General features: G+C 37.1%; 1 protein-coding gene across 1 annotated transcript; it reads right to left on the bottom strand.

Moving 5' to 3' along the window:
• Nucleotides 1-626: 626 nt before the first annotated feature.
• On the bottom strand, nt 627-26,040 carry LRIT3 (leucine rich repeat, Ig-like and transmembrane domains 3; the record flags this gene model as incomplete). The annotated part of the gene is made up of 4 exons (XM_081230461.1): nt 627-1,750; nt 3,170-3,475; nt 22,718-23,190; nt 25,925-26,040. The coding sequence occupies 4 exons, from the start codon at nt 26,038-26,040 to the stop codon at nt 627-629; spliced, it is 2,019 nt and encodes a 672-aa protein (XP_081086587.1).
• Between the last annotated feature and the right edge of the window lie 1,380 nt (nt 26,041-27,420).

The following is a 27,420-nucleotide window of genomic DNA, read 5'->3' as shown; positions in this document are numbered from 1 at the left end:
TTTCTTCCTTGCAATATAAATACCACTATACTGTATTGCAATGCATAATGGTACCAAGAGCTAGAGCTCTCCCTGTCCATGGGGTTTCATTTAACCTTAGTGAATGCAAAAATCTGTACTATTCCACTCTCACCTACAAGGCAATGGCAGCAAATGTGCACAACAAATGCCATAAAGCACTATGAATAAGAATGAACATCAAGGCTTAGCTCATTATACTAAACTTTCTTTACTGCCCAAAAAACTATCTTTTTAAAATTCAGAGTTTACTTTTTATGACTATTTTCACATGAATTTATTTTTAAGAACTAAAACATTATCCTAAAATATATTATTAACTTACTTAGCACTACCCTGAAAATTATTTCTGTGGACATTTTATCCACAACAAAAATCAAAATTATTTGTCTTTTCAGTTCAGAAGTCGCATGACTTTTTTAAAGCACACTTAAAAGCACTCCATTTGTGATTTTCATGAAGGATATGAAAGTGTCCAAAAGTCATCCAAACAGAGGGTCAACTATATACCCTTAGATCCTTAATTTTGTGAAAGAAATTTTGTGGAGCTCACATTTGCCTGAGCTGTAAAACCCTAGCAATAATACTCTGCTCTAGAACCCTCACTTTTAAAAGTCATGAGATTCCACGCTTGACCTAGAGCAAAGCAGCAATTTTTCTGAATCGTCTCTGGGCCTTCGCGTCCAAAGTTCCCCTACACTTTGAGACCTGGGGGACAGCGTTTCAAATTGGATATAAGTCTCTTTTGCCAAATCATCTTCCCAGAGGGAGTCTGACTTACACTGAAGTTTGCAAACTTTGTACAACAGGAAAAAAATCAATGGCAAGACAACAACACAGGCAGCACCACTCACCACCATAAGGAAAGACCCTTGAGAATCACCTTCTTCTTCAACTCTGTCAGTAGAAAAGGTGATACATTGGTCTTTCTGGGGAGGCATTCCTTTTGGACAGACACATGCTATATATTGCCAACCAGGCAACAAGCCACTTATGGTGACTTGGTTCTTGCTGGAGTCTGCATTAAGCAGTAGCAGGTCCTTCTCACCATACTTGGAATACAACACAGTCACTTCCAAATTCTGCGTGGTGTTAATGGTGTTCCACATCAAGATCACGCTTTCATCGGTTTTGCTTACTACCTGGAGATTTTCTATTGTGGCATTCGTTTCCATAGGCAGGGCTTGATCCAACAATGCCAACTCTTCTCTTTTACTTGCACTAGCTGGGGGAAGCTTACCGCTACTCATCTCCACCTTGACATTTCTTTTCCCATCTGGGTGGAGTGACTGACGGCTGGCCATGGTAGTGCTTGTAGATATTCTAGTGCTTGGAGTTGTGGCTGAAGAAACAATGGAGGAGAAGAAAGGAGATAAGGAGAAGGAAGCAGTGGAGGGAGGAGATGAAGTAGAAGTAGGAGGAAAAGTGGAAGAAGCTGGGAAGGAAGCAGAGGAGGAATAAGGCCAGGGAGATGATGATGAACCAGGTAGAGTTGCAGATGTTCTAGATCCCAGCTGGACCTCTTGCTCAGGGTGATCCCCAGTTCTTCTTTCAGAAGTTTCTGATGATATGGTGGTCATGACAACACCAACCACTGTCACAGTAACCACAGCTTCTGACATCCCAGCCAAATTTTTGGCCTTACATTTGTAATCCCCAGCATCCATGTAAGAAATGCCTGTCAAGCTTATTATGGACCATCTGACTCCCTCCCCTGGAGATTCCTGAATTACTGGAAGAAAGAAAAATGCATAATCTGTGAGATAAAAGAAAGAAAAGATTCTTGCAACATGCCAACTCAAAAGGCAACAATTTCTGGTTCTACACGCATACTTCTCACATAAACCAAGAGGGAAATGGCACGCTGCAAGTCTCTGATTGCAGGTTATGGTTCTGTAAATGGTTTATATGGAAGTGTAGGACATTCTGGGTGTCATGAAGTTTCTACGGGAAATAGTATTTTAAAAAGACATGGGGCTGAGAATTAAGAAACTTTGGCCTTAGTAAACTTTTGTTTACTAAGTAGTATGTGATTCTAGACAAGCCAATTAGTGTCTTTAGGCCTCTGTTTCCACATTTTTTAAATAAGGGGATAAGACAAAGTGATTTCAAATATCCCTTCCAATTTTAACCCACTGTGATTCTGTAAAATGTTTATCACAAGACCTTACTTAAATATTTCTCAAAATACTTTTTCATTGTAATAAAGTGTTAACTATCCACATAGTCAGAAGGCATAGTGGACCATTTTCTGGCATGGAGGAGTCATAATTTCTATTCTTGTCTTTCACAGTATATTTAATTTAGATAAACAAGTAAACAATGAGGTTTTTATTTATGGAATAATACATAGTGTTTGCAAAATTGGAATTTCAATTTCCTAAACACTAAAATCTGAACATATTTCCTTTTCTGAAGCTTTCTGAAGAATAATAATATGCACAGAGTGGTATTTCAGTAGCCCAAAATTTAACTCACTACCTTAAACTGTGGCCTTAGGCCTTGACTTTTTTTTTTTTAATTCTATCAGGTTTCATTATTTCAGCCTCAATTTAAATTTAATTTGGAAGAGTTTTAAAAATATATCCCTTTACTCATCAGAATATCACTATTGAAACTAAGGCCAAAGCATTGATTTGGTCATAGTAGGATCTAAAAACCTGTGTAATCAATATTTTTAAAAATTACACTTTTTGCCTCATAATAAAGTTCCTATGTAATTTATTATTTGAATAATCATTCAAAAATAAGAAACTTGTTTGAAATTCTCTTGAAGGAAATTGTAATTGTTATACATTTTAAAGTGAGCAGTATCCAAGATGATGGAGGAAAGATAAAGACAAAGGCCTTATCTGCAACCATCCATCCACTGAATCATGTTGTTTTCCATCTAAGAAAGAAATCAGATTGTCTGATTTCATCTACATAGCTAATCAGACAAACTGAGGAAAATATTAATCAATAAAGTGTACTTTTCAAATTTCTTCCATTCAACAATCTTAGCATATTTTATTTGAAATAACCAGCCAATCTCAAATCATACAAAAACATAAGATTAAGTTCAGTCATTTGTAAACTCCTTGTTTCAAAGGCCTGAATTAAGAAGATACCTGTATGTTATAAAGCAAAAAAAAAAAAAAAAAGAAGATACCTGTATAATTAACTGGTGAGCTGTCTGGTCTGGTCCAGGTGACCTGCGGGGTAGGGTAGCCAGTGGTATCACACCGCAGCAGAACATTACTGCCCAGAGCAGATGTGATCTGGGTGGCCGAGGTCATCACTGATGGCTTCAGACACTTCTCCAGCTCAGCCCGCTGAAACGAAATCCCTGTGAGGCGTTCCGGTTCACTACAAACCATCAGTGGATCGAGAAGTACTACAACAGGGTCAGCGACTTTTGACAATGCCATTATTTTGGAAATGTGACAGTCACAGAACCATGGGTTGTCCTGCAGGCCTAGACCAGAAGGGAGGAAAAGGTTGATAAAGGTTTTCCTGATGACTTCTGTTTACATCACAGCCTCGTGGGATGGCATTTCTGCACTGTGGCCCTAAAAACATAAGTGCTTTGAAGGATTAGAGTCACCTCTCTGTTAGTTTTGCTCTGCACTCCAGCCACCTAAATCAATATATCCTGTCAGTTTAGATCATTAATGATTATAGCTAACAGTTATGGAACATTTACTCTGTACTAGGCTCTGTTCTAAGCACTTACCTGTATTAACTGATTTAATCCCAACAATTCTATGAAAAGAATATTATTTCCCCATTGTAAAGATGAAGAAGCTGAGACACAGAGAAACCAAATAACTTGACCAAAGTCATTTAGCTAAGCAGTGTCAGAGTCGAGATTTGAATCCAAGTACTAAAGAATGACATAAATACAATGATAGATTTCTAGGGTACCATGAAAGTATTTATATATATATATATATATATATATATATATATATAGAGAGAGAGAGAGAGAGAGAGAGAGAGAGATACAGATTTTTTTTATTTATTTATTTTTTTTTTTGCGGTACGCGGGCCTCTCACTGTTGTGGCCTCTCCCATTGCGGAGCACAGGCTCCGGATGCGCAGGCTCAGTGGCCGTGGATCACGGGCCCAGCCGCTCCACGGCATGTGGGGTCTTCCCGGACCGGGGCACGAACCCGTGTCCCCTGCATCGGCAGGCGGACTCTCAACCACTGCGCCACCAGGGAAGCCCGAAAGTATTTATATTATTATAAGTATTATTATAGGGTGCTGCAAGGCACCTAACTCAGCCTGCAATATGTCATGATTTTGTGTGATTTTAAGGCATATCGAGGTAGTACAAGTTGTTGTAGCAAAAGTATAGAGTGAGATGCAGGCAATGTTAGGAGACAAGATTGGAAAAACTGGTAGAACATGGCTTGGCATGAACGTTACATGTGGTGGCCATGGAGGTGCACTGCTCAAATCCCCTTTCAAGAGAGGATCAGCAGTAGGGAACATAGTTAGCTGACAGCTCCAGTTGCAAATGCCTTCAGGATCTGCCTCAGCTTTCAGAACTCTTAGCCAAAGTGTTGTGTCCTTCAAAGTGGCTATCAGTGAAAGCTTAAAGAAAAGTGAGAAAAATGTTATTGGAAACTAGAGGAAAAGGCACCATTGTTATGGAGTAGCAGAAGGTTTAGCAACACTATCACCTGTGGTTAACATGGGAAGTAGAAAAGGTACTCAATGAAATGAATGTTCTGACTAAGGATATTTCTACAGTGTTGAAACTGCTGCTTGGTGTCTTCTTGCTGCTCATAGTAAAATGTAAAGGAGAGACAATAGCTAAAGGAAGAACCGTTAAATGTAAAGGAACTAAAACTTGCTAAGTTCAATAATAAAACTGTTTCTTACACCCAGCCTCTCCAAAATTCTCAGATTAAGAAAGGGCTTCAGAATAAAAGTCAAATCCATGTGGGTGGTTCTATGTAATTAGTTGCTAAAATCTCAGAAGAATCTAAGATGGTGCTTCAGAGCATTCAGTCAGACAAAAATCTCCCTAAGGATCTTAAGGGTGATGTCCCATACCAGCCTTACATAAAAAGCCCAAGGTTGGAAAAGATTCATCTCAAAAAGATTTGTGGTTGTGCAGTGAATTATACATTGATTTGTAAGGAGAAAAGACAGAACAGCAAGTTTAAAAAAATCTAACCCTGGTGGAAGATTTAACTGTCCATTCATAAATTCTAGATTTCTGTTTATGCCTATTTTTATTATAACAGCACTTTGTGAGTGGTTCATATTTCTCTGCCAGTATTGGTAAAGTTTGCTGTTTTTATTATCTTCCATATTAGAAACTTCTTTTCTTTCATGGGTGAATTACCTTGACCTTCCTCCTCTTACATTTAGTTCTGTGAATCTATGAGCAGTTCTCTAATATTGATTTAAATTCTACTCAACCTGCCAACAAACACCAAATTCACTCTGTCATATAATAATTAATATGTGTAGGGACTTTCCTGGTGGTGCAGTGGTTAAGACTCTGCCTGCCAATGCAGGGGATACAGGTTTGAGCCCTGGTCTGGGAAGATCCCACATGCCGCAGAGCAACTAAGCCCGTGTGCCACAACTACTGAGCCCACGTGCTGCAACTACTGGAGCCCACGTGCCGCAACTACTGAAGCCCACGTACTCTAAGGCCCATGCTCTGCAACAAGAGAAGCCATTGCAATAAGAAGTCCATGCACCACAACAAAGAGTAGCCCCCACTCGCTGCAACTAGAGAAAGCCCACACGCAGAAATGAAGACCCAACACAGCCAAAAAATAAATTAATTTAAAAAAATTTTTTAATTGCTTAAAAAAAATAAATAATTAACATGTGTAGAATGCTTCATACTTTCAAAACACTTTGAGTTGGTATGTCAGATTTTTTCTTTATAAAATAATAACAAAAACAGACTTACAGATATAGAGAACAGACTTGTGGTTACCAAGAGGTAGGGGAGGTGTGGGGGCAGGACTGGGAGTTTGGGATAGCAGATGTAAACAATTACATATAGGATGGATAAATAAGAAGGTCCTATTGTATAGCACAGGGAACTATAATTAATATCCTGTGATAAGCCATATGAAAAAGAATATATATATGTATAACTGAATCACTTTGCTGTACAGCAGAAATTAGACACAACATTGTAAATCAACTATATACTTCAATAAAATTTTAAAAAATAAAATAAAATAATAACAACACAAGATGACAGTTATTGGTTGCTTCCTATGTGGCAAATACTGCACTTATCAAGAATTGTAAAGGGTTGACACTTTACCCTACTTTAGGGTGACCAATTCATCCCAGTTTGCCACCATTTTATGGATATTGGTAGAAGATACAAGACTCCTAGTCAAAGATGAAGAATAATTTATTAATCACAGATCTGGAAGGAGACATTATTTTTATTATATTGGGTAGTAAGCATATCTACCCTTTGCTCTGGAGGGAGACATATCTCTGCTTTCCAAAGTGGTATATCTAGAAAAGACAGTTCAGAACAAAAGGCAGTTGCAGTGTCTACCTCTGTTCACAAGAGAAATGTGATAGACCATGGAAAAGAGAGAGACCATGCCAAGGTGTTTGTCTATCTCAATCCTCACAATAGCATGAGGTGGATAATATTAGTATCATCCTCATTTTAAAGATGAGAAAATGCTCAGGGAAGTAAAGGAATCTGCCCAAGGTCAAACAACTGGATGCAGTCAGGATATGAACCTTGATATCCTGATCTTAAAGCTCTCACTCTCAACAACTGTGTATATGTTTTATACTGACCTTGGGAAGCTAGTATGATTCTTCCAATTTCATACCAGACATTAAGGCACAAAGAAAGTATTGCCTTGACTTTGTAAGTAGCGGAGAGTCCTAAGTCCCATGTGTTTGAGCCTCCTAGTCTAATACTTCTTCCACCATAACTCATCTCTTTGTCACCTAAAAACATCTAGAGCATGGGTGGCAGCTGTAAGTGCTGTCATGTACAAATAACAAGTGTTAAAGTAGTGATGTCTGGAGAATAAATGTCTATAAAGGGAAAGATCAAGAGCTATAAAGTTAACATTTTCATTTATGCTTTGAAACTTTTATTAAAATGTGTTAATGGTGAAACAAAATTCTTTAAAAAACAAATCCAATTGGTTATATCTAAAAGTTATGTGAACCAGGAGTAAATATTTTTAAACCCCTCAAAAATAAACTATTTATTCAAGCTATGAAATATCTAAGGTCAAGGGTACAACTTTTAAAGCCTGAATAATAATAGTAATCTGAGGGCTGAACACATTCAACTGTTTTTTCTTCTGGGGACAAAGTACAAGAACTCTCTGAAGTTAAACTATTACTTGTACTGCATTCCTTCAAGGCAAAGCACCAACCACAATCAGCAATTTGCATTAAGTAATTTATTTTGTATAACTATTCTTGGATGGGGCAAAAGAACTTTCCCTTGTCCCTTTTCTAAAAGGGTAATGTTTTTCATGCATCACAGTAGTTGGATGTGCTATTCTTTATGAAAAGTCAGCGATAAATTCTAGTACAAAAGTTATTCTGCAGACTATAAGCTCTTGAAGGCAAAATCCATGCCTCAGTCAGTTTTGTGGAGGCAGTTGTACTTAACAATTCAAAAGGGAAAGTAAAGTCTTTTCAACAAATGGAACTACTGGACATCTGCTTGGGAACAAATAAACCTCAACCCCTACCTCACACTACACTCGAAAACTATTTTGAGCTGGGTCACAGTCATAAGCATAAAAGCTAAGAATATAAAGCTAAAAACTGAATATAAAAGTTAAAACTATAAAGAAAGAATATCTCTGTGACCTGTAGGTAAGCAAATATTTCTTAGATGGGACACAGAGATCACTAACTATAAAAGGAAAAACTGATAAATTGGATGTCATCAAAATTTTAAACTTTCTGAAGGGCAGAGTCAAGATGGCAGTGTGGGAAGACACTGAGTTAGTATCTCCCCACAACTAGGGCACTTGCCAGCCGCTGGTGGGGGACCCTGATGCCCAAGGAGACAGGAGGAACCCCCAAGTGCACCTCTGGGGGTTGGGCCAAATCTCCTGTGGTGGGAGGAGTCTGAACCACTGGACCAACAGAGAACCTCAGATGTGAGGGAATATTCACTGAAGTGAGGTCTCATAGAGGTCTTCATCTCAGCACCAAGACCCAGCTCTACCCAATAGCCTACAAACTCCAGTGTTGGAAGTCTCAGGCCAAACAACTAGTAAGACAGGAACACAAACACACTCATAAAACAAACAAAAAAAAATGAGATGGCAAAAAAATATGACACAGGTGAAGGAGCAAGGTAAAAACCTACAAGACCAAATAAATGAAGAGGAAATAGACAATCTACCTGAAAAAGAATTCAGAGTAATGATAGTAAAGATGATCCAGAATCTCAGAAATAGAATGGAGGCATGGACTGAGAAAATACAAGAAATGTTTAACAAAGTTCTAGAAGAACTAAAGAATAAACAAACAGATATGAACAACACAATAACTGAAATGAAAAATACACTAGGTGGAATCAATAACAGAATAGCTGAGGCAGAAGAATGAATAAGTGAGCTGGAAGACAAAATGGTGGAAATAACTGCCCAGGAGCAGAATAAAGAAAAAAGAATGAGAAGAATTAAAGACAATACCAGAGACCACTGGGACAGCACTAAATGTACCAACATTCGAATTATAGGGGTCCCAGAAGAGGAAGAGAAAAAGAAAGGGTCTGAGAAAATATTTGAATAGATTATAGTGGAAAACTTCCCTAACATGGGAAAAGAAATAGTCACCCAAGTCCAGGAAGCACAGAGAGTCCCATACGGAATAAACCCTAGGAAAAACACACCAAGACACATATTAATCAAACTAACAAAAATTAAATTCAAAGAAAAAATATTAAAAGCAGCAAGAGAAAAACAAAAAATAACACACAAAGGAATCTGCATAAGGTTATCAGCTGATTTTTCAGCAGAAACTCTGCAGGACAGAAGGGAGTGGCAGGATATACTTAAAGTGGTGAAAAAGAAAAACCTACAACCAAGATTACTCTATCCAACAAGGATCTCATTCAGATTCGATGGAGAAATCAAAAGCTTTTCAGACAAGCAAAAGCTAAGAGAATTCAGCACAACCAAACCAGCTCTACAACAAATGCTAAAGAAACTTCTCTAGGCAGGAAACACAACAGAAGAGAAAGACCCACAAAAACAAACACAAAACAATTAAGAAAATGGTAATAGGAACATATATATCAATAAAAACCTTGAATGTAAATGGATTAAATGCCCCACCCAAAAGACACAGACAGACTGAATGGATACAAAAACAAGACCAATATATATGTTGTCTACAAGAGACCCACTTCAGACCTAGGGACACATACAGACTGAAAGTGAGGGGATGGAAAAAGATATTCCATGCAAATGGAAATCAAAAGAAAGCTGGAGTAGCAATACTCGTATCAGATAAAATAGACTTTAAAATAAAGACTGTTACAAGAGATAAGGAGGGACACTACATAATGATCAAAGGATCAATCCAAGAAGAAGATATAACAATTATAAATGTTTATGCACCCAACAAAGGAGCACCTCAATACATAAGGCAAATGTTTACAACCATGAAAGGAGAATTGACAGTAACACACTCATAGTAGGGAACTTTAACACCCCACTTAACACCAATGGACAGATAATCCAAACAGAAAATAAATAAGGAAACACAAGCTTTAAATGACACAATAGACCAGGTAGATTTAATTGATATTTATAGAACATTCTACCCAAAAGTGGCACAATACACTTTCTTCTCAAGTGCACACAGAACATTCTCCAGAATAGATCACATCTTGGGTCACAAATCAAGCCTTGGAAAATTTAAGAAAATTGAAATCAAACCAAGCACCTTTTCTGACCAAATGGCTATGAGATTGAAAATCAATTACAGGAAAAAAAACTGTAAAAAACACAAGTACATGGAGGATAACAGTGTACTACTAAATAGCCAAGAGATCACTGAAGAAATCAAAGAAGAAATTTTAAAATCCATAGAAACAAATGACAACGAAAACACGACGACCCAAAACCTATGGGACGCAGCAAAAGCAGTTGTAAGAGGGAAGCTCATAGCAATTCAATCTCACCTCAAGAAACAAGAAAAGGGCTTCCCTGGTGGTGCAGTGGTTAAGAATCTGCCTGCCAATGCAGGGGACACAGGTTCGACCCCTGGTCCGGGAAGATCCCACATGCCACAAAGCAAATAAGCCTGTGCGCCACAACTACTGAGTCTGCTCTCTAGAGCCCATGAACCACAACTACTGAACCCCATGTGCCACAACTACTGAAGCCCGTGCACCTAGAGCCCATGCTCCACAACAATAGAAGCCACCACAATGAGAAGCCCACACACCACAAGAAAGAGTAGCTACCGCTTGCCACAACTAGAGAAAGCCCGTGCACAGCAACGAAGACCCAATGCAGCCACATATAAATAAATTAAATTAGTTGAAAAAAAAAGAAACAAGAAAAATGTCAAATAAACAATCTAACCCTACACTTAAAACAACTAGAGAAAGAAAAACAAAGATAACCCAAAGTCAGTAGAAGGAAAGAAATCATGAAGATCAGAGCAGAAATAAATGAAATAGAAACAAAGAAAACAATAGCAAAGATCAATAAAACTAAAAGCTGGTTCTTTGAGAAGATAAACAAAATTGATAAACCCTTAGTCAGACTCAACAAGAAAAAAAGGGAGAGGACACAAATCAATACAATTAGAAATGAAAAAGGAGAAATCACCACTGACACTGCAGAAATACAAAGGATTGTAAGAGACTATTACAAACAACTATATGCCAATAAAATGGACAACCACAAAGAAATGGACAAATTCTTGGAAAGGTACAATTTACCAAGACTGAGCCAGGAAGAATTAGAAAATATAAACAGACCTATCACAAGTAATGAAATTGAAATCGTAATTAAAAATATTCCAACAAACAGAAGTCCAGGACCAGATGGCTTCACAGGTGAATTCTATCAAACATTAGAGAACAGCTAACACTGATCTTCCTCAAACTCTTCCAAAAAATTGTAGAGGGAGAAACACTCCCAAATTCGTTCTACAAAGTCACCATCACCCTGATACCCAAACCAGAAAAAGATATCACAAAAAAAGAAAATTATAGACCAATATCACCGATGAACATAGATGCAAAAATCCTGAACAAAATATTAGCAAATGGAATCCAACAGCACATTAAAAGGATCACACAGCATGATCAAGTGGGATTTATCCCAGGGATGCAAGAATTCTTCAATATATGCAAATCAATCAATGTGATACAGCACATTAACAAATTAAGGAATAAAAACCAATGATCATCTCAATATATGCAGAAAAAGCTTTTGCCAAATTTAACACCAATTTATGATAAAAAACTCTCCAGAAAATGGGCATAGAGGGAACGTACTGCAACAGAATAAAGACCATATATGACAAACCCACAGCAAACATCATTCTCAATGGTGAAAAACTGAAAGCACTTCCACAAAGATCAGGAACAAGACAAGGATGTCCACTCTTGCCACTCTTATTCAACCTAGTTTTTGAAGTCCTAGTCAAGGCAATCAGAGAAGAAAGAAAAAATAAAAGGAATACAAATTGGAAAAGAAGTAAAACTATCACTGTTTGCAGATGACATGATGTTATACATAGAAAATCCTAAAGATGCCACCAGAAAGCTACTAGAACTAGTCAGTGAATTTGGTAAAGTTGCAGGATACAAAATTAATGCACAGAAATCTCTTGCATTCCTATACATCAACAATGAAAAATCAGAAAGAGAAATTAAGGAAACACTCCCATTTACCAATGCAACAAAAAGAATAAGATACCTGGGAATAAACCTGCCTAAGAAGGTGAAAGACTTGTACTCAGAAAACTATAAAACACTGATGAAAGAAATCAAAGATGACATAAACAGATGGAGAGATATACCATGTTCTTGGATTGGAAGAATCAATAATGTGAAAATGACTATACTACCCAAAGCAATCTACAGATTCAATGCAATTCCTATCAAACTACCAGTGGCATTCTTCACAGAATTAGAGCAAAAAATTTTTACAATACATATGGAAACACAAAAGACCCCGAATAGCCAAAGCAATCTTGAGAAAGAAAAACGGAATTGTAGGAATCAGGCTCCCTGACTTCAAACGATACCACAAAGCTACAGTAATCAAGACAGTATGATACTGGCACAAAAACAGAAATATAGATCAATGGTACAGGATAGAAAGCCCAGAGATAAACCCACACACATATGGGCACCTAATTTATGACAAAGGAGGCAAGAACATACAATGGAGTAAAGACAGTCTCTTCAATAAGTGATGCTGGGAAAACTGGACAGCCACATGTAAAAGAATGAAATTAGAACACTCCCTAACACCATACACAAAAATAAACTCCAAATAGATTAAAGACTTAAATGTAAGACAAGACACTATCAAACTCTTAGAGGAAAACATGGGAAAAACACTCTTTGATGTAAACCACAGCAAGATCTTTTTTGACCCATCTCCTAGAGTAACAGAAATAAAAACAAAAACAAACAAATGGGACTTAACAGCAAAGGAAACCATAAACAAGACAAAAAAGATAACCCTCAGAATGAGAGAAAATATTTGCAAATGAAACAAGAGACAAAGGATTAATCTCCAAAATATACAAACAGCTCATGGAGCTCAATATCAAAAAAACAAACAATCCAGTTAAAAAATGGGCAGAAAATCTACAAACAGTAAATGCTGGAGAGCGTATGGAGAAAAGGGAACCCTCTTGAACTGTTGGTGGGAATGTAAATTGATACAGCCACTATGGAGAACAGTATGGAGATTCCTTAAAAAACTAAAACTAGAACTACCATTCAACCCAGCAATCCCACTACTGGGCATATACCCTGAGAATACCATAATTCAAAAAAAAGTCATGTACCACAATGTTCATTGCAGCTCTATTTACAATAGCCAGGACATGGAAGCAACCTAAGTGTTCATCGACAGACGAATGGATAACGAAGATGTGGCACATATATACCATGGAATATTACTCAGCCATAAAAAGAAACGAAATTGAGTTCTTTGTAGTGAGGTGGATGGACCTAGAATCTGTCACACAGAGTGAAGTAAGTCAGAAAGAGAAAAACAAATACCATGTGCTAACACATATATATGGAATCTAAAAAAAAAAAAAAAAAAAGGCTCTGAAGAACCTAGGGGCAGGACAGGAATAAAGACGCAGACGTAGAGAATGGACTTGAGGACACGGGGAGGGGGAAGTGTAAGCTGGGATGAAGTGAGAGAGTTGCATGGACTTATATATACTACCAAATGTAAAATAGATAGCTAGTGGGAAGCAGCTGCATAGCACAGGGAGATCGGCTCGGTGCATTGTGATCACCTAGAGGGGTGGGATACGGAGGGTGGGAGGGAGATGCAAGAGGAAGGAGACATGGGGATATATGTATATGTATAGCTGATTCACTTTGGTATAAAACAGAAACTAACACACCATTGTAAAGCAATTATACTCCAATAAAAATGTTAAAAAAAATGGGCAAAAGACCTAAATAGACATTTCATCAAGGAATACATACAGATGGGCAAGAGGCACATGAAAAGATGCTCAACATCACTTATTATTAGAAAAATGCAAACCAAAACTACAATGAGGTATCACCTCACACCAGTCAGAATGGCCATTATCAAAAAATCTAGAAACGATAGATGCTGGAAAGGGTGTGGTGAAAAGGGAACACTTCTGCACTGTTAGTAGGAATGTAAATTGATACAACTACTATGGAAAACAGTAATGAGGTTCATTAAAAAAACTAAAAATAAAACTACCATATGACCCAGCAATCCCACTACTGGGCTTATACACTGAGAAAACCATAATTCAAAAAGAGACATGTACCACAATGTTCATTGCAGCTCTATTTACAATAGCCAGGACATGGAAGCAACCTAAGTGTCCATCAACAGATGAATGGATAAAGAAGATGTGGCACATATATACAATGGAATATTACTCAGCCATAAAATGAAACAAAATTGAGTTACTTGTAGTGAGGTGGATGGACCTAGAGTCTGTCATAAAGAGTGAAGTAAGTCAGAAAGAGGAAAAAAAAAAATACTGTATACTAACACATATATATGGAATCTAAAAAAAAATGGTACTGATGAACCTAGTTGCAGGGCAGGAATAAAGATGTAGACGTAGAGAATGGACTTGAGGACACAGGGTGGGAGGGGGAAGCTGGGGCGAAGTGAGAGTAACATTGACAATATATACACTACCAAATGTAAAACAGTTGGCTGGTGGGAAGCAGCAGCATAGCACAGGGAGATCAGCTCGGTGCTTTGCGATGACCTAGAGGGGTGGGATAGGGTGGATGGGAGGCAGGCTCAGGAGGGAGGGGATATGGAGACGTATGTATGCATATGGCTGATTCACTTTGGTGTACAACAGAAACGAATACAGTATTGTGAAGCAATTATACTCCAGAAAAGATCTATTAAAAAAAGAGAAATTTAAACTTTCTTACCAAAGACACCATGAAGAAAATGAATAGACAAGTCCCAGACTTGAGAAAATATTCATAATGCATACAACTGATAAAAGACTCATATTCAATAATAAAAAGACAAACATTAAAAAAGTATAAAGAAATATACCAATGGACAATAAGCAAATATAAACTGTCAATACCATTACTTATCAGGGAAATGCAAATTAAAATGGCAATGTGATTCCACTCCCTGACGTATCTACTCCCAAGAATGACTGAAATGAGAAAGACTGACATCAAGCGTTGGTAAAGATATGGGGCAAACAGACTGTGTTAGTGGGAGTGTAAAACAGTATAACCTCTTTGGAATACTGGTAGTTTCTTCTTTTTTTTTTTTAATAAATGTCTGTTGTTTATTTAATTAATTTATTTATTTTTGTCTTCGTTGGGTCTTCGTTGCTGAGCGTGGGCTTTCTCTAGTTGCAGCGAGCCGGGGCTACTATTTGTTTTAGGTGTGCGGGCTTCTCATTGCAGTGGCTTCTCTTGTTGTGGAGCATGGGCCCTAGAGCACAGGCTCAGTAGTTGTGGCACACAGGCTTAGTTGCTCCGCAGCATGTGGGATCTTCCCGGACCAGGAATGAAACCCATGTCCTCTGCATTGGCAGGCGGATTCTTAACAACTGCGCCACCAGGGAAGTCCCTGGCAGTTTCTTAAAACGTTACATATATAGCCATCCTATAACCTAACAACTTCAATCCTAGGAATTTATCCAAGAGAAATGAGAACACATGCTACAAAAAGCTATGCACAAAAATGTTAATAGCAGCTTAATTCATAATAGCTAAAAACTGGAAACAGCTCATATGTTCAATAACAGGAGAAAAGATGAACAATTGGTACAATCATACAATTGAATATGACTCAGCAATAAGTAACTACCGATACATGCAACAACATGGATGAATCTCAAAAACATAATGCTGAGTGAAAGAAGCCAGGCACAAGAGTGCCTCTTAAATGATTCCATTTACATGAAATTCTAGGGCAGGCAAAATTAACCTATGGTAATAGCAGTAAGAATAGTAGTTCCCTGGGGTGGGGGGAAATTGACTGAGAAGAGGCACAGAGGAACTTTCCAGGGTGATGAAAATATTCTGTATATCAAGAGTCCCCGGGCTTCCCTGGTGGCGCAGTGGTTGAAAGTCCGCCTGCTGATGCAGGGGACACGGGTTCGTGCCCTGGTCTGGGAGGATCCCACATGCCGTGGAGCGGCTGGGCCCATGAGCCATGGCCGCTGAGCCTGCGCGTCCGGAGCCTGTGCTCCACGACGGGAGAGGCCACAACAGTGAGAGGCCCACGTACCGCAAAAAAAAAAAAAAAAAAGAGTCCCCAACCCCCAGGCCACAGACCGATACCAGTCCGCGGCCTGTTAGGAACTGGGCTGCACAGCAGGAGGTGAGCAGTGGGCAAGCGAGTAAAGCTTCATCTGCCGCTCCCCATTGCTCTCCATTGCTCTCATTACCTCCTGAACCATCCCCCAACCCCACCCTACATTCATGGGAAAATTATCTTCCATGAAACTGGTCCCTGCTGCCAAAAGGATTGGGGACTACTGCTGCTGTATCTTGATGAGGGTGTGCATTTTGTGCAGGTATATGTTTATCATCATTTACCAAATTGTACACTTAAAATCCACTGTATGCAAATGATACTTCAATTCCTCAATTTAAAAGAAATTTAAGGAGTTCCCTTGTGGTCTACTGGTTAGGATTCCAGGCTTTCACTGCTGTGGCCCGGGTTCAACCCCTGGTCAGGGAACTGAGATCCCATAAGCTGTGTGGCATGGCAAAAAAATAAAATTAAATTAAATGTTAAAAAAATTTTTTTTAAATAAAAGAGTGATGTCTCTGGAGATGGACTGTGAAGTTGAAGCTGAGTCTGCCTCTTTACCAGCTGGAAAAAGAAGGTGATGACAATTACAGACCCACTTCATGGGGTTGTCCTAAAGGCTGAGATAATGCCAGGCAGTCCTCAGAAGAGTGTCTGGCAAGAAGTAAGCCTTAACTGTGTGAATTTGTTTCCCCCATGCCTAGGAAAGAGCAGGCACACCAACAGAGACTGAGAAGTATTCGTCGAACTAAAACAATGCCATTTTACAGAATTCTGTGGGAATACTCAGGGCCACCACTGCCCTTCTGGCAAACTCCTTTCTGAATAGAAGAGCTCTTTCACAATGGAGCAAATTTGGGTACCAGGAAAAAGGACCAAAAAAGCATTTTATACTCTCTGCTACTGCAGGTTTTTTCCTCCAAGATAAACAGTGATAGGTCTTATAGAGTTTGTCTGTGTAAATATGTCCTTATTCTTGAAAAAGAGGCCATGGAAATTTACCTGTTTTGTATATCAATAATCTAGTTTCATAGCTAATTTAAATGTTCATTTGCAGGACACTAGTTTACATTTTTACAGATACATTAAAGGACAATTTTATTAGGTTGATATTTTTATTCACACAGAAGAGAGAGGAAGTAATTGAAAAGCCTCTCCCTAAATTATTTTTTATTAAATAAATATATGATTTAAAGATATCAGTAAAATAAGATATATGAGGAACATAACTCTAGTATTATAACGTACCTCGCATTACAAAGGAGTGGGGAAGAGCATGGGTTCTAGAACCAAATGGCTTGTATTCAAACCCCAGCTCCATCACTATGTGATAAGTGACTTTGGGCAAGTCTTTTAACTTGTGCCTCATTTCTTCATCTATAAAATGGGGATGAAATGGTATTTACCATGGAGTGAGACTAGAAGTTATATCCATAAACTTTTTGGCCATGAGTAAGCATTCCATCAATATTAGCTATTACTATTTATTATTACAAATAGAATCTGTTAACAGCAATAAACATAGGGCAATAAAAATGAAATGGAAACAGAATGTATCCCATTGTAATAGTACAAAGGTAAATTCTACAGGGTACGTGGAAAGATATAATTGCTACAGTTAAACACTGAATTCTAGAAAATCTAGAGCTGGTTCTTATTACCATATTTTAATGGTGAAATTGGAAGACTCAAATGTAGTTAAAAATAACAAGAAAGCCAAACTAGAAAAATCTTTCTTTATAAGACACTCACATCTCAGTCACAGCTGCTATGGATTGTTGTTGATCTAAAATCATAGCCTCAGAGACTGTCCACTTTATATTCTAAAGAACTATCACATAAACTCAACATTTCATTACATTCCTATTAGCAAGATGGAATAAATCCTGTCATCTCCATTTTCCAGATGTGAAAACTGAGTTTTCTGTGTGTGATTCACACACATGAACTAGTCTTCTTTTGAGAGGGTAGCACTTCTTTTCCCCTTTTGTTACATAGTAGTCATGACTTTGCTAAGGTCAGCTGCCACACATGGCTGGACATGTTTCAAAATATCTTTCGTTATTTATTATCATGATTATTATCATGATTAAAAAAGTAATGCATGATCATTGCAGAACACTTTGAAAATACAGAAAAGCAAAAAGACATCAAAGAGAATAGTTAACCAATTAGTGTAACTTTTCAGTCTCTTTCTTTGCAAATTTTAAAATAGTGATCATGCTTTATATATAATTATATAAATTTAATGTTACACTAAAAGTATTTTCTCATTAGTTTTTAAAGAATCTGAACCTTTCCTCAACAAAATATTAGCAAACCAAATCCAACAATACATTAAAAGGATCGTACACCATAATCAAGTGGGATTTATTCCAGGGATGCAAGGATGGTTCAACATCCACAAATTAATCAATGATTACATCATATTGTATCCAACAAAATGAAGGATAAAAGTCACATGATCATCTCAATAGATGCAGAAAAAACTTTTGACAAAATTCAACATCCATTAATGATAAAAAACTCTCAACAAAATGGGTATAAAGGGAAGGTACCTCAACATAATAAAATCCATATATGACAAACCGGCAGTCAACATCATACTCAAGGATGAAAAGCTGAAATCTTTTCCTCTAAGATTAGGAAAAATTCAAGGATGCTCACTCTCACCACTTTTGTTCAACAACATACTGGAAGTCCTAGCCACAGCAATTAGGGGAAAAAAAGGAAATAAGTAAATAAATAAAAGGCATTCAAATCTAAAAAGGAAGAAGCAAAACTATCACTATTTGCAGATGACATGATACTATATATAGAAAACTCTAAAGAACCACCAAAAAAAGAACAAATAATTCAATAAAGTCACATGATACTAAGTCAATATACAGAAATCTGTGCATTTCTGTACACTAATAACAAACTTTCAGAAAGAAAAATTAAGAAAACAATCCCATTTACAATTGCATCAAAAAGAATAAAATACCTAGAAATAAACTTAACTGAGAAGGTGAAAGACCTGTACACTGAAAACTGTAAGACACTAAAGAAATAAATTGAGGATGATACAAATAAATAGAAAGATATCCTGTGCTCATGGATTGGAAGAATTAGTATTATTAAGATGTCTATACTACCCATAGCAATCTATAGATTCAATGCAATCTAATCAAAATTCCAATGGCATAGCTCGCAGAACTACAATAAATAATTCTAAAATTTGTATGGAAACACAGAAGATCTCAAATAGCCAGAACTGTCTTGAGAAAGAACAAAGCTGGAGGTATTAGGATCCCTGATTTCAAACAATACTACAAAGCTATAGTAATCAAAAGAGTATAGTACTAGCACAAAAATAGGCATGAAGATCAATGGAACAGAATTGAGAGCCCATAAATAAACCCACATACATGTGGACAATTAATTTACAACAAAGGAGTAAAGAACATATAAAGGAGAAAGGACAGTCTTCAATAAATGGAGTTGGGAAGACTGGACAGCCGCATACAAAAAAATGTAACTAGACCACTATCTTACATTATACACAAAAATTAACTCAAAATGGAGTAAAGACTTGATTGTAAGACTTGAAACCATAAAATTCCTAGAAGAAAACATAGGTGGTAACCTCACTGACATTGGTCTAAGTGATGTTTTTGTGGATCTGACTCCAAAGGCAAGGGTAACAAAAAGAAAAATAAACCAACGGAACTAAACTAAAAAGCTTCTGCACAGCAAAAGAAACCATCATCAAAACAAAAAGGCAACCTACTGAATGGGAGAAGATATTTGTAAATCATATATCCGATAAGGGGTTAATCTCCAAAATACATAAAGAAGTCATACAACTCAACAACAAAAACAAATAAACAACCTGATTAAAAAATGAGCAGAGGATCTGAATAGACATTTTTTCCAAAGAAGACATAGAGATAGCTAATAGGCACATGAAAAGATGTTCAATATCACTAATTATTAGGGAAATGCAAACAAAAACCACAATGAGATACCACCTCACACCTATGAGAATGGCTTTTATCGAAAAGACACGAAGTAACAAATGTTGGAGAGGATGTGGAGAAAAGGGAACCCTCATACACTGTTGGTGGGACTGTAAATTGGTACAGCCAACATGGAAAACAGTATGAAGATTCCTCAAAAAATTAAGAACAGAACTACCATATGACCCAGATATTCCTCTGGGTATTTATCCAAAGGATTCAAAAACACTAATTCAAAAAGATATATGCACTCTATGTTCATTGCAGCATTATTTACAATGGCCAAGATATGGAAACAACCCAATGTCCAATGATGGATGAATGGATAAAGAAGATGTGGTATATATACATACAATGGAACACTATTTAGCCATAACAAAGAATGAAATCCTGCCATTTTTGACAACATGGATGGATTTTGATGGTATTATGCTAAGTGAAATAAGTCAGACAGAGAGAAATACTGTATCATTTCATATGTGGAATTAGAAAAAAACAAACAAGATAAAAGAAGAATGAACTCATAGATACTGAGATCATATTAGTGGTTACCAACGGGTAAGGGGAACAGGGGGGTGGGTTGGCAAAATGGATGAAGGGGGTCGATTGTACAGTAATGGATGGTAACGACCTGTGGTGGTAATCACTTCATAGAGTATACAGATGTTGAATCATAATGCTGTACACCTGAAACATATAATTTTTTAAAAAGAATCTAAACCCTAAAACATAAAGCTGTTTATCTCCATGGACAATGAAAGTTCATAACCCTTTCCCATTTGATCCCTAAGTTCTCATTCAGATTTAACTCACAAGTGAAAAATATTAATGCTCTATAAGTTATTTATTTATATTAATATTAGGAAGTAATCATTAGAGAGCTATTAATAGCAACTTAGTAATTTGATTTTATTTTCTACTATATGTCTCCATTGGGTAATTTTATTAGAACCGAGAATTGCATCCAAAGAAACTTTTAAGAATATGTAGAGAAATAAAATCTCAATGTTTAAGTTAAGAAAATTTCTAGCCATTAGTCTTACTCATCAAGATTAAATTAGTGACTAGAACAAAGTAAATATATACTACAGTATGGGTTTGCATAGTTCCTATTAGAGTATATATTTTAAGGACTCCACAACTATTGTTAAATTAAACTAATTTTTTTCTCTAACCCGTCCTACAATACCTCTTTTATTTTCTAATCAAAAATGTTTGAATGACTAGATAGATAGTGGGAAAAACATGAAATAGCTGTGTAAGAAAAATTTATTTGACCTTTTCGCTATCTGGTTCTTATTATTCATATTTTTAGTTTCATAAGCACTAAAATGCATATACATTTCAACAAAAGTAATGCTAAAGCAATTTAAGTGTTGTCACAGTATTTTCCCTTTTTTCAGTTAGAAAATTTTTTATGGAAGTATAGTTAAGGTACAATATTATATAAGTTACAGGTGTACAATATAGTGATTCAAAAATTTTAAAGGATATACTCCATTTATGGTTATTATAAAGTACATCATACTTTTCTTTTTATCAAAAAAATCTCAAATATATCTTGTATTTTATTTATTCTTTATTTCAGCAAATATTTGGCAAGTGATACTGGTAGGAATTTCTGGGACAATTTCTTAACATCTAGTTGCTTCTCATTCCAAAGTCTTATAAGTCATTTCACTGGCCAAACACTCAGAACTTCTTTCATCCTTCTGAGAACTATAACCTCTTCTGCAGCCATGATGGACATAACTTGTGAAATAACAACACAGCCTTATTGGGTGAACAAAACTTTAGCAAATCAAACTGCTTAGTCAAAGCCTCAGGCTTGTGTCTCATACAAAAGTGGAAAAGGCCTCACTGCCCACAGATACTGCTGAGAAGGGTCTCAGTTCACTGATTTCAATCGGGCAACCACATTTACTGGGCATTCACCATGTGCAGAGCACCGTGCAAAGCACTGTGGGAAGACACACAAAAAAGAGAGAAGGGTTTGCTAGAAGGAGCTTACATGTTAAAATTCAAGGCAAATACCCAGAGAACCTAAAAGAAGTTAGGATAAAAATACACAAAACTAATCACAGCTAAACTAAGAGACCAGACACATTAGGATACCCGTTTAGGGCTAGTAAAATAACTGGTGTCTAGACTAGTTCTTTTTAAATTAAGAATATTTGGAAGATATACTTCCTAACTAATTAAACCAATTAAACCACTGGTACCTCATAAAGATGCAGATGCCCTTCTCCCACTCCTGAAGAGCCTATGAAGGGTTGAAAATAGACCAGAGCAAAAGGTTGGTTGTGGCAGAGTATGGAGCACTGGTGTGTGCTCATGAGAATCAGTGCAGGTTGGTAGATTTTGTCATTCTTCTCGAGGTTCTCTAAGAGCAGCATTAGTCTCTCAGTTTATGAGGCCAATTTCCTTCCCTCCCCTAACACACACAAACATACACTGCTGCCCTCACTCCACACACATGGATGCATACATGCACAAATACATGCGTGCTTGTGCACAGACACAAACAGAGCCATTACACCTGACACAGGGCAGATGGGTAAACTGACCTAGGTCAAATGATAAAGTACTATTCCATCAAAAGTGCAAGTATAGAGTAAAACAACAAATTCAATAGACATGAAAATACTGCACAACTGAAGGTATACAGAGCAAATTATCTGGATCTGAGAAGCCCAGAGGTTGTGAGCTTACCAAGAATAATTCTTCTTGCTGAAAGGTCCAGCCTTCTGGATGATGTTGTAACTAAGTGGGACCAGCTCTCCAGAAAATCTGGCGGCAGTGTGGTTAATCTATTGCTTGATAAATCCAAGTAGGCAAGGTTCTTCAGATACGTGACTGCCTCCTTTGGCACACTGGTTATTCTGTTATTGTGCAAATCCAGGGTCCTCAGACGAGGCATATCCCTCAGAGATGTCCAAGGGAAAGCAGCCAGAGAATTTCCATCCAAGCGCAACTCATGCAGCTGCTTTAGGTTGTAAAAGCTGCTGGTGTCAAGGCTGGCCACAGAATTATAAGTCAACCAGAGGTACTGGAGCTCCACCAGGTAGTAGAAGGCCTCGGCGGGGATCCTATGGACAACGGTCTTCTCTATGCGAAGCTTCACAGTGTCCACGGGGAAGTTTGTAGGTACCTCGTTCATATCCAGGTCACTACATAGCACAGACCTAGTGTCACAGAGCAATGGAAGAAAACGTGTTTTCTGAGACTCATTTGAAAAAAATAATACTTGATTGAAACAAGCATCGAATTTTTCATTCCCTACTGGTTTGCACAAAATATCTATTCAGCCTGGCTAAACTGTTAGTTAATAATTTGTCAATATCATCACCTTCTTCTAGGTTGAACTATATGAAATGGTCATTTTTGTAGGTTAAAAACAATCAAATATCAGCAATTTCATGTGATTCAACCTGAGCTCTTTATGTGTCAGGCCTGTACAATACACATCACATATATCCCTGTATTTAATCATTGTAACAGCCCAGTGAGTTGAATATTGGGTAATAGGTAAAGGCACCAGCTCTAGAGTCAGGCTGATCTTGGTTTGAATCTAAGCTCTATCACCTCCTTTGTGGCCATGGAAAGCCACTTCACCAATCTCTCAACTCATTTTCCCACATGGCACTGTTATAATGATTAATTGAAATGGATGGAAAATTTTACACCTTCCTGGCACATAATAGGCACTTAATGGGTATTTGCTATTATTATCTTCAATCTCATTTTTACAGATAAAATAACTGAGGCCCATCAACATTAGGTAACTTCCCAGGATCACAGAGCTAGTGGTTACACAACAACCTTTCAGACCCACAACTGTCCAGCTCCAAGGTGCATACTCTCAACCTCTTCAGGAAATGGCCCATTTTAAAAGAATCCCCTACTGAAGTTATAAATTGATCCTTTTAAAGAGGAGCACAAGACAAAGGAAGAAAAAAAAGGAAGCAAGGTAGGAAGGGAAAGGAAATAGCAAGTGTTCATACTATATGATTAAAATTAAGCCCTATTTTAACAATGTGACACGTGCATTGCTTTCAGCCTAAGGAATAAACCAGGAACTGCAAGTTTATTTTTTTTTACCACTCACTAATTTAAGTGACCTTGAGCAAGTCACACTGTGGTCTTGTTTAGTGGCATGTGTAAAACAGGCATAGAAAAACAAGCCTGTCCCATGTGTGGGTGTAAAGTATGAAAAATCAGAAAATTTAGATTCATTTAAACCTGAAAAAAAAGAACTATTTATCTCCCATTATATATTCAGTCCCACTGGATTGCTGAAAATGAACAATAAAAAGTTTTGCAAAGCATCATCTAAATTATAATACAATACACATATAGCAAATAATAATAATAAAACGGCCATTCAGTAAAACACATCACATTAAATCAGTGAATTTTTAAAGCCAGGCTATAATGTAAAGAGAGGGAAGAGGCATAAGCAATGTACTGGTCACGTCATCTCCTCTCTTTAACTTTAGGAGAAGAGCCTATAGCATCATTGGAATTCTCTAGATACACCTCTCACTCTTCATCTCTAATCTGAATCACAAATTTCAGTGCTACTTTATACCAGAATGATCCAGCTTCTCCTCATTAAGTCAGCGTTCCAGTGTGTTGTAATGGAGGAAAGCCTGGATTGGAAGCTAAAAGACCTAGCGTCTTTGTCAGGCAGTCACTGCAGCAACGCAATGCTGTGACCTTGGACAAGCAATTTAGTCTCTATATGATTTAGTTTATTCATTTAAAAATGACAGTGGTCAAACTAGATTATTTCTGGAGTTCTTGTCAGGCATAACATGCTATGATTTTTATAAAATCCATCAATAATGGGGCCACCATGAAAAAGGAAACATTTCTGTGACTGTTTTTTCAAAGGTAGCCTGATCTGAGTCATTAACTGCAGCATACTTTTGCCAAGTAGGTCTTTAAATTGTTACATTCTTCTCACTGTCTTTAACCACCTACTGACTATCTCAAAGAGATACCAAGAGTTAGTAAATTTTATACAATAACAAGACAAACTACACAAAAATACGTGTTAATTATTATTATTTATTTGTATAAAGTTGTAAGATATAAATTGAGCGATTCTTTTAACAAATTACTTTAAGAGGCTCACTGTTCACTTCAACCGAGTCACACAAAAAAATCTGATTTTGTTATTAATATCCTCTCCAAAAAAAATCAAGGTTTACTATGTTTAGCCAACAAGAATTCCGTTTTGCATTTAACTTCTATCTAAAAGGATTCATGCATATTATAAATAAATACTTATTCTCACTCCACAAGTAGATATTAAAGCAACACAGAGGTTAAGTAATATCTGTAAGGTCCCACAGTGTCTGCAACACAAAGTGTTGACCCATTTCTTTCACACTCCAATACCTTAAAATGAGAAATTCTGATTATGAACCTCTCTAATTTCACTCATGTGATCGTCCTTCCTACTTCCTAAGGTCTATCCAGTTGCCATGAATAATCCTCAAAATGAAATGGAAAACACTGGAAGCAAATGATCTGGGCATGTCACACACCTTCTGATCAGCCCTGCCCTCTTGTGCTTTCTATCATCAGGCTGAACTGGCCACACGCATTTCAGTGGTTTGACCTCCTGCAAGGTTCATTTTGTGAATACAAGTGCAATGAATACTTTATTAACACGGAATGTGTTTGAGAGTCTCAAATAATTTGAGGGGCTTTGAAGGAGTTAAACTGCTCGAAATGAAAACATGAAGGAGCAGGCAACCAGGATTAACACCATTACGTTAAAGCTTATCTAGATTAAATCTTCTCTTCTCTGATTTCTGATCAACAATTTGCTTTCAAAACAAGGCCATCTGGTTTGAGTCTTTTTCCTTGGAATCATTAGAACACTTAGTAGCAAGGAGAGAAGCATACCTTGATCCCATGCCGTCATTTCTGCCATGATAACCACAGGTGCACTGTGAAGGACACAAACAGCCCACTCTTTCCAAAAAGCCTAGCGCGATGCACAGACTTGCAAAGAGACGCATGGTTCCTTTTAGACGTTATTTGGACAAAGGTAAAAACCAAATCCTAAGCATTCAGAAACTGGTGTGCCAGGAATACAAACGGCCATTTAGTAACAGCAGATTACACGGGATTAGATGAGATCTGTAGTTACTTAACCTTCAAGTGTATCTTGCAGGGGATCAATCGACCTAGTCTTTGAATCTGGTTTCAGCAAAGTAACACATTCTAAGAGAAATGAACATCAAACACGTCAGAAAAATTTCAATAGTTGTCCATATCTAGATTTACAAGAAAATGCCTGTTAAATCCCTTTCCTATAGAAGTAATTGTTACTACACCTTGAAGATACACATAATGCTCAAAATAATTCAATGTCTTAGCAGATGTTAGAAAACACTGTAGATTACTTGAAGGTTATAACATTACAAATTTTACTTTTTGCTTTTTACAAGTATAAATAATATTTAGTTTTATAAAATTTAGCTTTAGAGATAGAAGCACATGACATAAAATTGATTTAGAGTAATCAATATTGCCACATACTGGTTAGCCCCCAAAACAAACTAATTTCAGTACCTAGAGTTTTTTAGGCAAAATGCTTCAATCCATCACTGTCATGGCAGCACTAAGACTGTGGTGACAGTGCATCGTGCAGTTCTCCCAGGTCATTTCTGTGTAGTGCAGGCTCATCCCAACACATTTATTTTTTTAGTGAAGCCATTATCTGTTTTCAAGAATATATTTTATTCCAAGTTAGTTTCCCAAGTTATGGGCAATCAAACCTTATCTGAAGCTTAACCGTCCTGTATTTAGCATATAGTAGGCTCTATCAGAAAATAAAAATTAAATATTTAAAAAACTACTTCCATACACATAACATAGAGAATCCACAGGGTCAATCAAGGATTTGGGCAATAAATATATAGGGCATTTAACTTTCTTTTGGGATGGTTCTTTTCATCCCCTTTAAACCGAAATACTTTTTCAAAAGGAAATTAATTCTATAAATATAAGAATATTGTGGAAAATACTATTTAAAACTAATAGGATACATATAGAAACAATAGTGTCAAAAGAATTTTCTCAAAATAAAATACTGTGGATTTTCAGAATATGCACAATTCATTTATTCATCTGGTATTTACTGAGCATTTACTCTGTACCAAGCACTAAGTCCTAGGGGTCCATAGATGAATAAGACATGATCACTACGTAAAAGGAACCCACATGATAAAGAGAGGCACAGAGTACACTTGTGAAGAAGCACAAGAGAACACCAGACCAACAGTATTGGTAGGGAAAGGCTTCCTAGGGAGGGTGTACCTGAGCTGCCCCTATAGGATGCATACTAATATATTAAGTGGAAAATCAGGAAAGAGGCATTGCAAGCAGAATAACAA

The sequence above is a fragment of the Mesoplodon bidens genome, assembly GCF_964165515.1.
Source record: "Mesoplodon bidens genome assembly, chromosome: 1".
NCBI lineage: Eukaryota > Metazoa > Chordata > Mammalia > Artiodactyla > Ziphiidae > Mesoplodon > Mesoplodon bidens.
Note: the sequence above shows the minus strand (reverse complement) of the source record. Positions and strands in the feature narration are given on the sequence as shown.